At 38.4% G+C, this 12,994-nt stretch overlaps 1 protein-coding gene across 1 annotated transcript; it reads right to left on the reverse strand.

The window, feature by feature from the left end:
* Window positions 1-1,051: 1,051 nt before the first annotated feature.
* Window positions 1,052-12,831, reverse strand: LOC5509832 (thioredoxin reductase 1, cytoplasmic). The gene is made up of 16 exons (XM_001630241.3): window positions 12,722-12,831; window positions 12,321-12,477; window positions 10,282-10,342; window positions 9,323-9,540; window positions 8,723-8,795; window positions 7,717-7,836; window positions 7,546-7,583; window positions 7,034-7,138; window positions 6,365-6,480; window positions 5,549-5,699; window positions 4,678-4,842; window positions 3,696-3,772; window positions 3,227-3,383; window positions 2,781-2,984; window positions 1,872-2,006; window positions 1,052-1,555 (listed from the first exon to the last, which is right to left on the reverse strand). Exons 2-16 carry the CDS (start codon window positions 12,417-12,419, stop codon window positions 1,493-1,495), a joined length of 1,782 nt encoding a protein of 593 aa, XP_001630291.2. The 5' UTR covers window positions 12,420-12,477; window positions 12,722-12,831; the 3' UTR covers window positions 1,052-1,492.
* Window positions 12,832-12,994: the final 163 nt, after the last annotated feature.

Genomic DNA, 12,994 nt, shown 5'->3' on the forward strand with positions numbered 1-12,994 from the left:
GCCTGGTATCATGGAACTCACATGGGGCCCGGTATCATAGAACTCACATGGGCCTGGTATCATGGAACTAACACAGGCCTGGTATCATAGAACTCACATGGTCCTGGTATCATGGAACTCACATGGGCCTGGTATCATGGAACTCACTTGGACCTGGTATCATGGAACTCACTTGGGCCTGGTATCATGGAACTGGTATCATAGAACTCACATGAGCCTGGTACCATGAAACTCACATGGGCCTGGTATTATGGCACTCATGTGGACCTGGTATCATGGTACTCACTTGGGCCTGGTATCATGGAACTCGCACGGGGCCTGGTATTATGGAACTGGTATCATAGAACTCACATGAGCCTGGTATCATGGAACTCACATGAGCCTGGTATCATGGAACTTACATGGGCCTGGTATCATGGAACTCACTGGGCCTGGTATCATGGAACTCACACGGGGCCTGGTATCATAGAACTCATATGGGCCAGGTATCATAGAACTCATATGGACCTGGTATCATAGAAATCACTTGGGTATGGTATTATGGAACTCACACGGTCCTGTTATCATAGAACTCACATGTGCCTGGTATCATGGAACTCACAGTGGCCTGGTATCATGGAACTCACTTGGACCTGGTATCATGGAACTCACTTGGGCCTGGTATCATAGAATTCATATGGAACTGGTATCATAGAAATCACTTGGGCATGGTATCATGGAACTCACATGGGCTTGGTATCATGAAACTGGTATCATAGAACTCACACGGGCCTGGTATCATGGAACTCACATGGGCCAGGTATCATAGAACTCATATGGGCATGGTATCATGAAACTGGTATCATAGAACTCACACGGGCCTGGTATCATGGAACTCATATGGACCTGGTATCATAGAAATCACTTGGGCATGGTATCATGAAACTCACACGGGGCCTGGTATCATGGAACTCACTTGAGCCTAGTATCACGGAACTCACGTGCTTGGTATCATGGAACTCACATGGGCCTGGTATCATGGAACTCACATGGGCCTGGTATCATACAAGAATAGAATGGCATTTTTTTATTACTGAAATCAACCCTGAAAGTCCCTTGCCCTGAATCAACATTTACAAAAATCCAAGATAGAAAGGGCCAAGAGTGTTTTCTATGAGATGCAAATTTCCTTGTGAAACATTTATTTGCATAAAATGGCACAAAAATGACAAAAAAACTGTATGTACAGTAACTGCTATTGGTAGCAAAAATGAATATTTTGTTAGACTGGATAGGATTTAATTCGAGGAACCAAGTACACGCCTTCATCCGGTTAAGCTGCTCCACTTTAAAGGGTTTGCCAACTTGACCATCATATATAAACTGCATAGATTTGCAGGGGTGGTATTGGTTTCCATGGTTTCAGGAATAGCCTTGCTGTTGCCTAGGAGACATGTCTGTATATATTGCTATAACAGCTGTCTAGCTAGTATGCAACAGCAGGGAGCTAACCTCAGCAACCAGATGACACGATACTAGCACCGGACCTCTTAGTCACGTCTAAAAGAGTGAATGTCTACAACAAACAATATACAGGATCAGCAAGTCATGCTTTTGTGTTATGAGTGGTTTAGTTGAACATAACCGAGAGAACTCCATAATATACTACTAAATACTTGAGGGCCAGAGCTTATTTATTTATGTTTTATACTGGGAAAGCTTAACTGAAAGTTTGGGTGGGTGGTATTACATGTGATCTGCTATCAAAAAACTTCATGTGAGAAAGTTGTATGCAAAATTATTTTTTAAGGACCTACAGTTTGGGTTTGTGTAACGTTGACAATGTCAATCACGTGATTGTCATGCAATGCAGTAAATAAACAGCAGCTCACCTCGGAGCATGTTGGGTGAATGCCTATCGTGTCATCAAAGTGCTCTTTGGTTGCACCACACTTGAATGCTACAGCATAGCCTTGGGTTATTTCTCCTGCGTTAGGCCCCAGCACATGGAAGCCAACCACCCGCTCCTTGAAAAGTGACATGAATAACACATAGTGGATGATTGAGTCACAATGCTTTTATAGGGATAACTACCTTGCATTGATTGATACTTGAGAAATAGAATTGAGCTGTTATATCATTACAGGTGCGTTATATCATTACAGGTGCGTTATATCATTACATGTGCGTTATATCATTGTACAGGCGGGTGCCTGTGGCTGAGGGGGTGGGGGTGGTGGGAGGGGGGGTTAGTGCGCACCTCCCTGTACGTGCCTCTTGTAAGATAGATTTCACAGTGACTCAAGAAGACTTAGTTATGCTTCCATGGCCACCGTACTACCCTAGCCACCAAGATAAAATTGAAAAATAGCCAATCAATGTGGCAGAATCACAATTTTTGATTTGCACGAGCTTTTTACCTAAAAGGATTCCCATGTACTATGATTTGAACTGAACGATTCTTTCTCACACTGGTTTTAGTACTTCACAAAATTGTGGCAACGTAAACTGCAATTTACATTGGATTTTGTAAACTAAGAGAACATGCATCACCGGATCATTGACTTGTGAGCCTTGTTTATGCACATCCTGTGCCTTCTCACTTGTTTGTATTTTTGCCACTTGAAGGTTTTCTTTTAGTATAACCTTGCATGCACTAATTTGAGTAAACCATTACTTTATTACCATTTTTGGGCGTTTTTGCTTCAGAACATTTGAAGGTTTTTGTGGTGTCTTTATTCTCCCACATAGTACATTCAGCACTAACTGTTTTAGTGTTTATGGAATGAGAATTATCTTACCAAGTCTGCCTTGTTACAGATAAGCTTGGCATAGCAGTCATCCTTGCTTCGTTGCGCAACAGTATACTCAAGTGGCTGGAAAAGGGTGTGGTACACTTCGACATTCTCCTGCCCAAACTTCTGTATTGCATCCTCCTCAGAATAACCGATGGCCCCGTACTCAAGAGGGGTGAACACAGTGGTCGCCACGTTAATGTAGTCACACTGCAAGAGATCCGGGAACATCTTTACAAGGAACATCACAGAGGCTGGGGGGGGGCCTTTCCATAGCATACGATGTCTAAATGTTTGCTTTGAATCAGTGGGTCTAACTCATATGTAACATGTTCGGTGAAACTAAGATTGCAGCAATTCCAAGGGCCATGAGAAGTATGCATATCGTTAAGCTCAATGAAGCTTAAAGAACATCAATCATACACTCATAGCTCATGTGTTACAGTACATACCAGCTTGGTGTCATTTCTGTAGAGCCGTCTAGACAGCAGCCTGCCAGCCTGTATAGCAACAGGGGTCAACTCTAGTTTGCCGTCTAAGATGTCTCCAATGGCATAGATGTTAGGGACACTAGACTGTTCATTATCTCCTGCTATCACCTTTTGGTTCCTGGAAGGCAGAAGGTACAACATGTGTACTGCTATCATGTGTACTGCTATCACCTTCTAGTTTCTGTAAGGCACAGCAGTGGATGTTGCTGCAACAGTGGTTTTTTGCATTGTTAATAGAAGTTTTACAAGTTCTTCAGTTGTTGTTGTTGCTGTATACTGTAATCTTATCTGCGATCCATAGATAAAAAAAGGAATGACCAGCATGTCAATGCAGCACAGGTGCAAAACCAGGTGCTGATGTGTACAAACTTCTAGAAACAGATACTACTAGTCAGTAAAAAGGAGTATATATTTATTGCTCAGTACTTACTTAGGGTTTAGTTTGACACCAACTTTTTCCAAACCAATTCCAGTGGTACATGCATCACGCCCAATCGCAAATACCACCTAAAGACAAAATCCATCATGTGAGTACAAATACCACCTAAAGACAAAATCCATCATGTGAGTACAAATACCACCTAAAGACAAAATCCATCATGTGAGTACAAATACCACCTAAAGACAAAATCCATCATGTGAGTACAAATACCACCTAAAGACAAAGTCCATCATGTGAGTACAAATACCACCTAAAGACAAAATCCATCCTGTAAGTACAAATACCACCTAAAGACAAAATCCATCATGTGAGTACAAATACCACCTAAAGACAAAATCCATCATGTGAGTACAAATACCACCTAAAGACAAAATCCATCATGTGAGTACAAATACCACCTAAAGACAAAATCCATCATGTGAGTGCAAATACCACCTAAAGACAAAATCCATCATGTGAGTGCAAATACCACCTAAAGACAAAATCCATCATGTGAGTACAAATACCACCTAAAGACAAAATCCATCATGTGAGTACAAATACCACCTAAAGACAAAATCCATCATGTGAGTGCAAATACCACCTAAAGACAAAATCCATCATGTGAGTACAAATACCACCTAAAGACAAAATCCATCATGTGAGTGCAAATACCACCTAAAGACAAAATCCATCATGTAAGCACAAATACCACCTAAAGACAAAATCCATCATGTGAGTGCAAATACCACCTAAAGACAAAATCCATCATGTGAGTACAAATACCACCTAAAGACAAAGTCCATCATGTGAGTACAAATACCACCTAAAGACAAAGTCCATCATGCAAGTACAAATACCACCTAAAGACAAATTCCATCATGTGAGTACAAATAAAATTAAGAGATTAAGGTCTGCATAGTGCATCAGTGAGAATGCCATGACCACCTTACACATACATGTAAAGTATAAAAACTCCATGAATACTCACAGTATTGCAGTCCAGGTGCCCCTCTTCTCCCCCTTCCAGCTTGTAGTGCACTCTCAGCTTGCCAGGTGTACCTTCTTCTAGCTGCTCCACCTTGGTGGGCACAGCAGGTCGCTTGAATTTCACGCCATGAGTTTCCATGAAGGACCCGGCCTTCTCGGCCATTTGCTAGATAAAACATGAGAAATAAACTTTAGGAACACTGACACAAGCTAACCATCGTGAGAACGAGGGCGTACGCCTCACATTAATGTCTTAGGACCGCTGACACAAGCTAACCATCGTGAGAACGAGGGCGTACACCTCACATTCATGTCTTAGGACCGCTGACACAAGCTAAACATTGTGAGAACGAGGTAGTACGCCTCACATTCATGTCTTGGGACCGCTGACACAAGCTAAACATTGTGAGAACGAGGTAGTACGCCTCACGTCTGAAATAGTTAGGTACTACCACTCTAGATGATACCCAAACATTCAATCTACAAACACCTCTTCTGTCAATGAAATTTTTAACTGGCACCCTGATGATTTTTAAACTTTTTAAATTGACCAGTATTTTAGGTAATTTATTGCCAGACCTTAAACTAATTGAGGCGAAATCTACAGTATTTCAGAGTTATGAATTTAAACAACATCTTTAAAGTTCTTCACAAGGGTCAGAACATTCTTATATTTTGTGAGAAACATGTCTGCCATATTAGGTTGTCAAAGAGCGTTAACCATTTACTTTGACTTTGTCTAGAGCAGCTGAAAATAATAAAAAACAGATACGCGACACCCACACCAAACCCCTTTGCAATTCCATGCAAAACACCACTAAAAAATGTTGTATCGTCACTATGACAGCAACTTTTACACTAGACACTTCTACCTGATCGAAACCTCTAAGCAGAATAGAACGAACAACGACGGTAACGTCTAAACCCATAGCAGCAAGGAAGCCAGCACATTCCAGGGAGACATAAGAAGCACCAATCAGCACAGTTGTGCCAGGACAGTAGGGTAGTGAGAACAGGTCATCACTGTAAAGGATAAGTTTGCATGTTACCTTACAGTATAATATAGAATGGCAACCAACAGAGGACTGTGATATTATGATGCAGATAGTAAGGATCGGGTGCTGTGGAGGTCTAATAAAATATGTTGATATGTGTAACTAACTGGCAAGATAATTGAATGAGTGACAGACTGTGTGACTAGCTGGCCAGATAATTGAATGAGTGACAGACTGTGTAACTAACTGGCAAGATAATTGAATGAGTGACAGACTGTGTGACTAGCTGGCCAGATAATTGAATGATTGATATATTGTGTGACTAGCTGGCCAGATAATTGAATGAGTGACAGACTGTGTAACTAACTGGCCAGATAATTTAATGATTGATATACTGTGTGACTAGCTGGCCAGATAATTAAATGATTGATATATTGTGTGACTAGCTGGCAACTAAATGAGTGATGGGCCAAGCCCTATTTTGACATAATGCTAATTGATTTTTTGACTGCTAAAAAATGTGTACCTCAGAAATGGTGCTTAAACGGAACCATGCATTTTTCTTCACACTCTACAGTACATGGGTTCTTGTAAAGCTAGTTTCTCATTCTCATTTTACTAGGAGCCAGCAAGAAGAATGGGACATGAACTGATCCAATTATTTTCCACAGGTTAACAACAAATAACACAAACCTTGTTATTCCATATTCCTTTGCACCTGGAATGTTAGGATAACGTGGCCTCAGACCCATGGCTAGAACAAACGTTTCAGCAGTCATTATGGTCTCTGTGCCTCTCTTATCTGTTGCCTGAAAGAGAAAAGATGATATTGTAATGATGAAGATTAGATCTGTGCAGGAAAAAAGTGAGTGAAAAAGGGCTTTGTGTGCTTGCCATGCGTGCTATGAAAATCTGAAATTTAACAGCCTCTGACAGCCGCCATTTTTCCTCCTAGCAAAGTACCAAGGGTGAAAATGCATCCATTTCCATCAACTGATTTGAGAAAATCAATGCAATGTTTTCAATTGAATCTTGTAAATACAGTATAAAACTTTGTTTAAGATGGTTATTTGAGATTTTACATAATGTAAACCAGCTTCTCCATTGTTACTGTTTATAATTGAAAATACGATGATACTTATGATATTTATGATATTTGATTTTGAATGTTTCTCAGTTACTTGATTAAATTAGCCCTGATGGAAATGTATTCTTCATTGCAGCATGATTGACTTCCTTAAATACATTATGTGCCTTCCAATATCAAATGAAAACAATAACAAAGGTGTGCCTGACAAAAGTACTTTAATAGAAAAACATTTGGCAACATAATTCTCAAATACAATATTAAGCATCCCTTACCTTAATTGTGTGATTATCAATGAACTCTCCAAAAGCATTTTTATATGTTACGCTCTTCTCTCTAAGCTGTACCCTGTAACCCCAGTTCAATGATCCAATATGATTCTGAAAAATTAAATAAAAATTTTAATATGGAGAAAGAATGTCAATGTCTCCTGCACTTCTTCTGCACAATTCCTATCCATTTAATTTAAATGATTTTCTTATAATCAAAATAAAGAAGTAAAATGCCCCTCCCATGACATCAAAAAAATAGACTGACAGTAGAAAGTTTTGAAGCAAAAAATAAGATACTCAGGGAAGCTGTATTAGTAAATCTGAAAATATGCTTTGGTCCCATAACATGTTTTGGTTTGCTATATAGTAAAATAAACAGAAGAGAAAATCTCAATTATAATATATATATAATAAATATATACATATTTTTTTACTAACAGTACAGTACAAAAGGGATAGAATAAAGAATTATGGATAAGCAATACACAGCTAATAGAAAAAGAATTGCTGCATACCTGGACACCTTCTCTCAATGATTCCCAATTATGTTTAACTGTATCAAAAAAAAAATCTATTAAGTAAAAATGAAGATTATATTGAAGATTATGCTGATAACAAAAATAAGTTTAAGATTAAAGTGTCCAAAGTTACAGTATTGGACACTGGCTAGCAAGCATCTTTTTCACCTTTTTCGTCAAATTCCCAGCCATACAACCTTGCATCTTTTAATGCCTCTCCAAGCAAAGCTGCCTGGTGCATTAACTTTTTGGGAATACATCCAACATTAACACAAGTGCCTCCAAGCCCTGTTAAACAGTTAATATGTTAGTGGCTGCTACAGAAGGGAGTTCAAATTATTCTTAAGCATTGTAATATGAATGGTAAATACCCATGTATAAGAACCTAGAGATTAAGAATTGTACATGCTAAAATATGGCACATTAGCACCATTCTTGTAGCTACTGCGCATGTGTGAGTAGCTACTATGTCATCACGTCAAAAAAAATTAATAAAAAAGTAAGATTGGCCACAGGGTTTGCTGGGAAAATTTGACCTCGGATACACTTCGGGATATGATCGTTACGAAGTGGCAGCCTAGAATCACCCTATAAAGAAGAAAATATCTAAATAATCAAAAGATTTTGAGGTTTGTTAAACAATTCTTACATATTCGCTTATATGGCATCTTGGTTTGATAAACTCGGACGTGCCTGTGTCTCATTCACATTCCGAGTTATGATCGTTCAAACTCTACTTCAAGTTATTGATTTATAAAGAGTTTGCAATGCATACCGAAACACACAAGCTCATGTAAACATGCTCTCATATGGTCATTTTGAGTATTTAAGCTCAAGTTTTTTTGGTAGGAAAGAATAGGTTCATATATGAAAGATCACTCAAATGTTTTGGCAAACTTTGATGTACAGTTGTTAGCAATAGAGAAACAAATACTTTTCATAAATGTTTGGTGATTGTACAATGTAGTTCTAGTGGCGTGGGTGTTAACTGAATCGTTAAATAAGAATATTGCAATTTGTACAGCTTATTTTTTTGTTGTGGTTTATTTTTCCTGTGATTTTCAATATTCTGTGAACTCTGTCAATAATTGCTAACTACTTAGTCACTTGCATCATTCAAACTAACAGAATAAGATTGCAAGATTTTGACTTAAATTAAGTCTTTAAAACTTACCCCATGTCGTCCCTTTTGGAGTGGGTTTAACAAAGTCTAAGACAGCGACCTTCCTTCCCAGCTGAGCAGCTTCCTTAAGTAGAACAACAATTATTGATAAAACTTGAGCACTTATAGTGAAATAAGATTACAAAACAAATTGAGTACCCTTAAAATGAAGAGGAAAGACAAAGTATTTTGATGCACGTATCAAGAATATTGCATACAGTGAAAACTAGTTTTACTGTCCAGCTTCAGATCCTTAATAGAAACCCCCTCTCTAATTGAGTAAAACATCAAAAAGGCCTAAAAAATTGTGAAAACCTAATGCGGGTCTTTGACTGCCGTAAAGAAGACTCACTTATATTTATTTATTTATCTATTTATTTTTAGACTGGAAAGCACCCAGCCTCACATAAGCACTCACTCTCAGCGTGCTGTTAAGCCTAATGCCCACTCGCGACATAACAAGTGAATGCTGTTTTCTGTTCTTACAATAAGTTCAAGTGTGTACATCTGTGACATCAACGTAAGACAAGGACATACTGTAACAATGTTTTTTTTTCTCATACTGTATGTTGTGATGTCAATTATTTTGTGATGTCATTAAATAAGTGTTACCTTCGCACATGCAAGTCCACCTGATCCTCCACCAATAACAATCAGATCATACTCGTAGCTAGCAGATGGGGGGATTATAAGACCCAGAATCTTGTTCTCTTCTTGCAGCTTAGTGATAATGTCTGACCCACCCACATGATTGCCTCTTATGTACACATTGGGAACAGTCTTCTGGCCAGACTTCTCAAGCAGAGCTTCCTGGATAGCTGGGCCATTATCTGCAAAGAAAATATAAAATAAAAAAACATCAAAATATCAAAACAATACTTTGATGTTAATAAATAATAATAAACAAAATATATGGATTGGGTATTTCTAAAGGTGGAGCTCTTATAACATTTTTTTCTCTATTTGTTTCATTAAATAGATGGCAAAATTGGCACTAATTTCGCCACAAAATGTGCATGCAGACATTCCCACCAAGATATTGGTGGATTATGACACCAACAAACATAAACAAGGCATGCCACAGAAAGCCCCTTGAGACCACTGAAAATGTATTACATAGTTTACTCCTTCCTATACATGTAGTGCCCTGCTGACACTGTGCCTTTCATAGGAGCTTCATTAATAATAATGAATATTAATTTTATTTGGATGCTTAGCCCAAAGGTAGTGCCTGTGCATCTCACCACTGGGTTCTGGGTTTGATTCCTAGTTCCAAACGTGAGTTAAATTAGTTGGTCTCGACTTTGCTTGGAGGGTTTTCTGCAGGTTCTCTGGTTTCCCCCCCTCCACAAAACCAACAATTTTGACCTTAGCTGTGCTCCATGGTCAGACATGAGTTGGCTGCCTGTAGCGTCTTCCCATGCCTTAAACTTGACCACTTCTGAATCTGTGTTCTCGTAATCAAGCATCTAGTTCCGATGAGAGTGATTAGCTACTCTAATTTATTTAATTTTTTTATTTATACCATAACTTGATTTCTAACAGGGACTCTGAATAGCTCAATCACTCACCTACAAGGTCAAGTTCCATTGCTGTATACTGGACATTAATGGACTCAAAAATGGCCTTGACCTTAAATTAAATAGAAAACCCTTATTTTAAAGATATGCACATCACAAAATATTGAGAAATTCATAAAATAAGGTATAAATTGCACAAAACAGCAGCTGGTAACAATATGAAGAGGCTCAAAACAATATAAAAATAAATTAGTTTGGTAATTCAAACTAATAATGGATAATCATATCGAAAATATATTTTTGGCATAAAGTAGTAAAATATTGAGATTGATGTACCAATTCAGTCGTTGAACTGACATTTTTCATTTACCATTTGTATTTTTTAATAGATTCATACTGGACTGACTATAAAACAATAGTTCAAATGAAAGGTGACATGCTTTGTTTTGCTTTGCAAAATGTTCAGCTTAACCACTCTACCTTTCCCATAGAAGCATTTAAAATAAATAAATTGACATTTCTTGGAATTTTGCTAATGCTAACACACTAGGCCACCTGCATATGACCCCCACAGAAAGAAAACTTATGACGCATAACCTATTTACTTTGTTAACCAAGGTGCATACTATTTTTCGAATTATTAAATTATTTTGACCATTTGTTTTGTAAACCCTACAGATGACTGAGAACTTTCTCTTAAGTACTTTGTCCCATTAACCCACAAACAAATATGGCCTGCCGAAAGCTGCAGAAAACCACAGTACAATGCTTGGAGCACTTAGCAAAAAGTATCAGAATATGATAATAATATAATATCTGATATTAAAGCAATGTTCCCTTCATTAATGTAAAACTAGATTTCGCTCACAAAAGAAAAACAATGCAATTATCATTTTACACAATTCTTAATAAAAAAGAGCTTAGTGGTAAAGAGGTAATCATTTTCAGGGCATTCACTCCGCAGTACCATTGGTTTAGTGTTACAGTAATCTTTTTTTTTCTCTTCTAAACAATGGTTTAGAGTTAATCTTTTTTTTCTCTTCTAAACAATGGAAAAAAATTGAATATGTCTGTTTGCCAAGTAGGCTGCTTGCAGACATTTACCTGGTATAGGCCAAGTCGTGGCCACCATCCTGTTAAAATATACTAAAAAACCTTGTAGTTTTCATAAAGTAACTTTTATTGACTCTGCTGGGTATAAGCATTAAAACAGAACGAACATATAAAAAAACACGTGTGTGAATTGCACGTTGCGTGATGCATAACAATCATAAGTAATCACTTTTAACACATCTTGTTTTGTTCTGGCCTCACAAAAGCCGGAACGAGCACAGAGCATTTGAGAGAGGGGGACGGGCTGGGGGAAGGGAAGGAAAGAACCTTCTCTGTCTTCTTGGTCAGGTTTTGCCACTCGCACCAAGCTAGTGCAGTAAAAAAACAAGATGGCCACCACAACTCAGTACAACGAAAACACAGTGAAAAAAACAACGGGTAAATGCCTAGTCAAGCAGGCTATTTGCCAAGGGACTTTGGAACCCTCCATTGCTTGATGGGATTTTATTTTTAGGCTATTCCCAAACGAAGAAAGGAATTTTTGATTCTGGGAGGTCGTGCAACAACGAATTTTGCTATAATTATAAGTATGTATTATAATCAGTTAAAATAATCAGTTTAATATATAAGCATATATTTTTTAATACTTGAGGGAACGCTTAAGCTTTATTAAATTGTAACGCATAATTGAGGACTGAAGCAGGTCGATAGAATCCGATCCAGACATAAAAAAAGCTAGAAAATCGCACAGACTTAGAATAAACGGAATGTAAATAAGCATGCAACGAGCAGCTGTGTTCTTTGCGGTTGACAGGAACTCCTAAAGTTTTCTATGTAAGCCGAGTGAATAAAGAAAAAATCGGGAAACGAACGAAACCTTTCACGAAAAGAACAAGTTTCTATCCCCCAATTCATCATCTTGCATTCCAATTTGCTGTAGCGAATTCAGAAATTAATAGGCTATCCAACTTTCAAATTTGCTGTCATATCTAAGCTCGAGATAAAGTAGTCAGTATAAGTATATTTACATCACTCACCTTTTTGCAGAAAGGGCAGAAGGATTTTGAGAAAATCATTACAGCATTGTTGTTGATGCTGTCTTCAATGAGGCGCTGAATTTGTGGTACGGGCGCCATGACTTTCGCCTCGGGAGAACCTGAAGAAGGCGATGGGACCCTCGTTCGCTTCAGCTTGCTGAAAACTCATTCAAATTAGCTTTCTGCCGCGTCACGAGGCGTACAAAGAGAACAGCACCCGACAAATAAGGAGATCTGAAGGGTTGCGTAATAAAGATCATGAGGAAATGCCTAATTTTAGTAACTCGACTGCAAGTACAAACCGCTGCATTGTATGCCATATTGAAAGGTCGTAGCAAGGGTAATATATATATCTATACTTCATATTGTTGTAGTGTCATATGGAATATATTTTTTCTTACCTAAGCTCTAGTAGCAAAGCAGAACAACAAGTGAAAGCGAGGATCGAAGAAAACTCGAGTTCGGAATCGCGCAGGCGCGGATATGCTCAGCGGAGCTTCGGTGAAACTAAATGACCTGGAGCTATTTGTATTTTCCCGCCAAAAAGTCCAAAGTAATAAATGGTGCTTCTAAGGTTCGTTTGAATCCCCCGATTCTGGTCGCGAATATCTCCATAGGGTAGGGAGTCCCCCCCCCCCCCCCCCCCCGAGGGGTAGGTAGAATGCATCGGGCGT

This window comes from Nematostella vectensis, chromosome 1, assembly GCF_932526225.1.
Source record: "Nematostella vectensis chromosome 1, jaNemVect1.1, whole genome shotgun sequence".
NCBI classification, from domain to species: domain Eukaryota; kingdom Metazoa; phylum Cnidaria; class Anthozoa; order Actiniaria; family Edwardsiidae; genus Nematostella; species Nematostella vectensis.

Coding starts and splice junctions, on each gene's coding strand:
- LOC5509832 (XM_001630241.3), bottom strand. CDS start 12,419: ATGGCGCCCGTACCACAAATTCAGCGCCTCATTGAAGACAGCATCAAC. Junction 10,343..12,320: donor TCTGCCCTTTCTGCAAAAAG/GTGAGTGATGTA, acceptor ATTTAATTTAAG/GTCAAGGCCATTTTTGAGTC. Junction 7,139..7,545: donor CATTGAGAGAAGGTGTCCAG/GTATGCAGCAAT, acceptor TTAATTTTTCAG/AATCATATTGGATCATTGAA.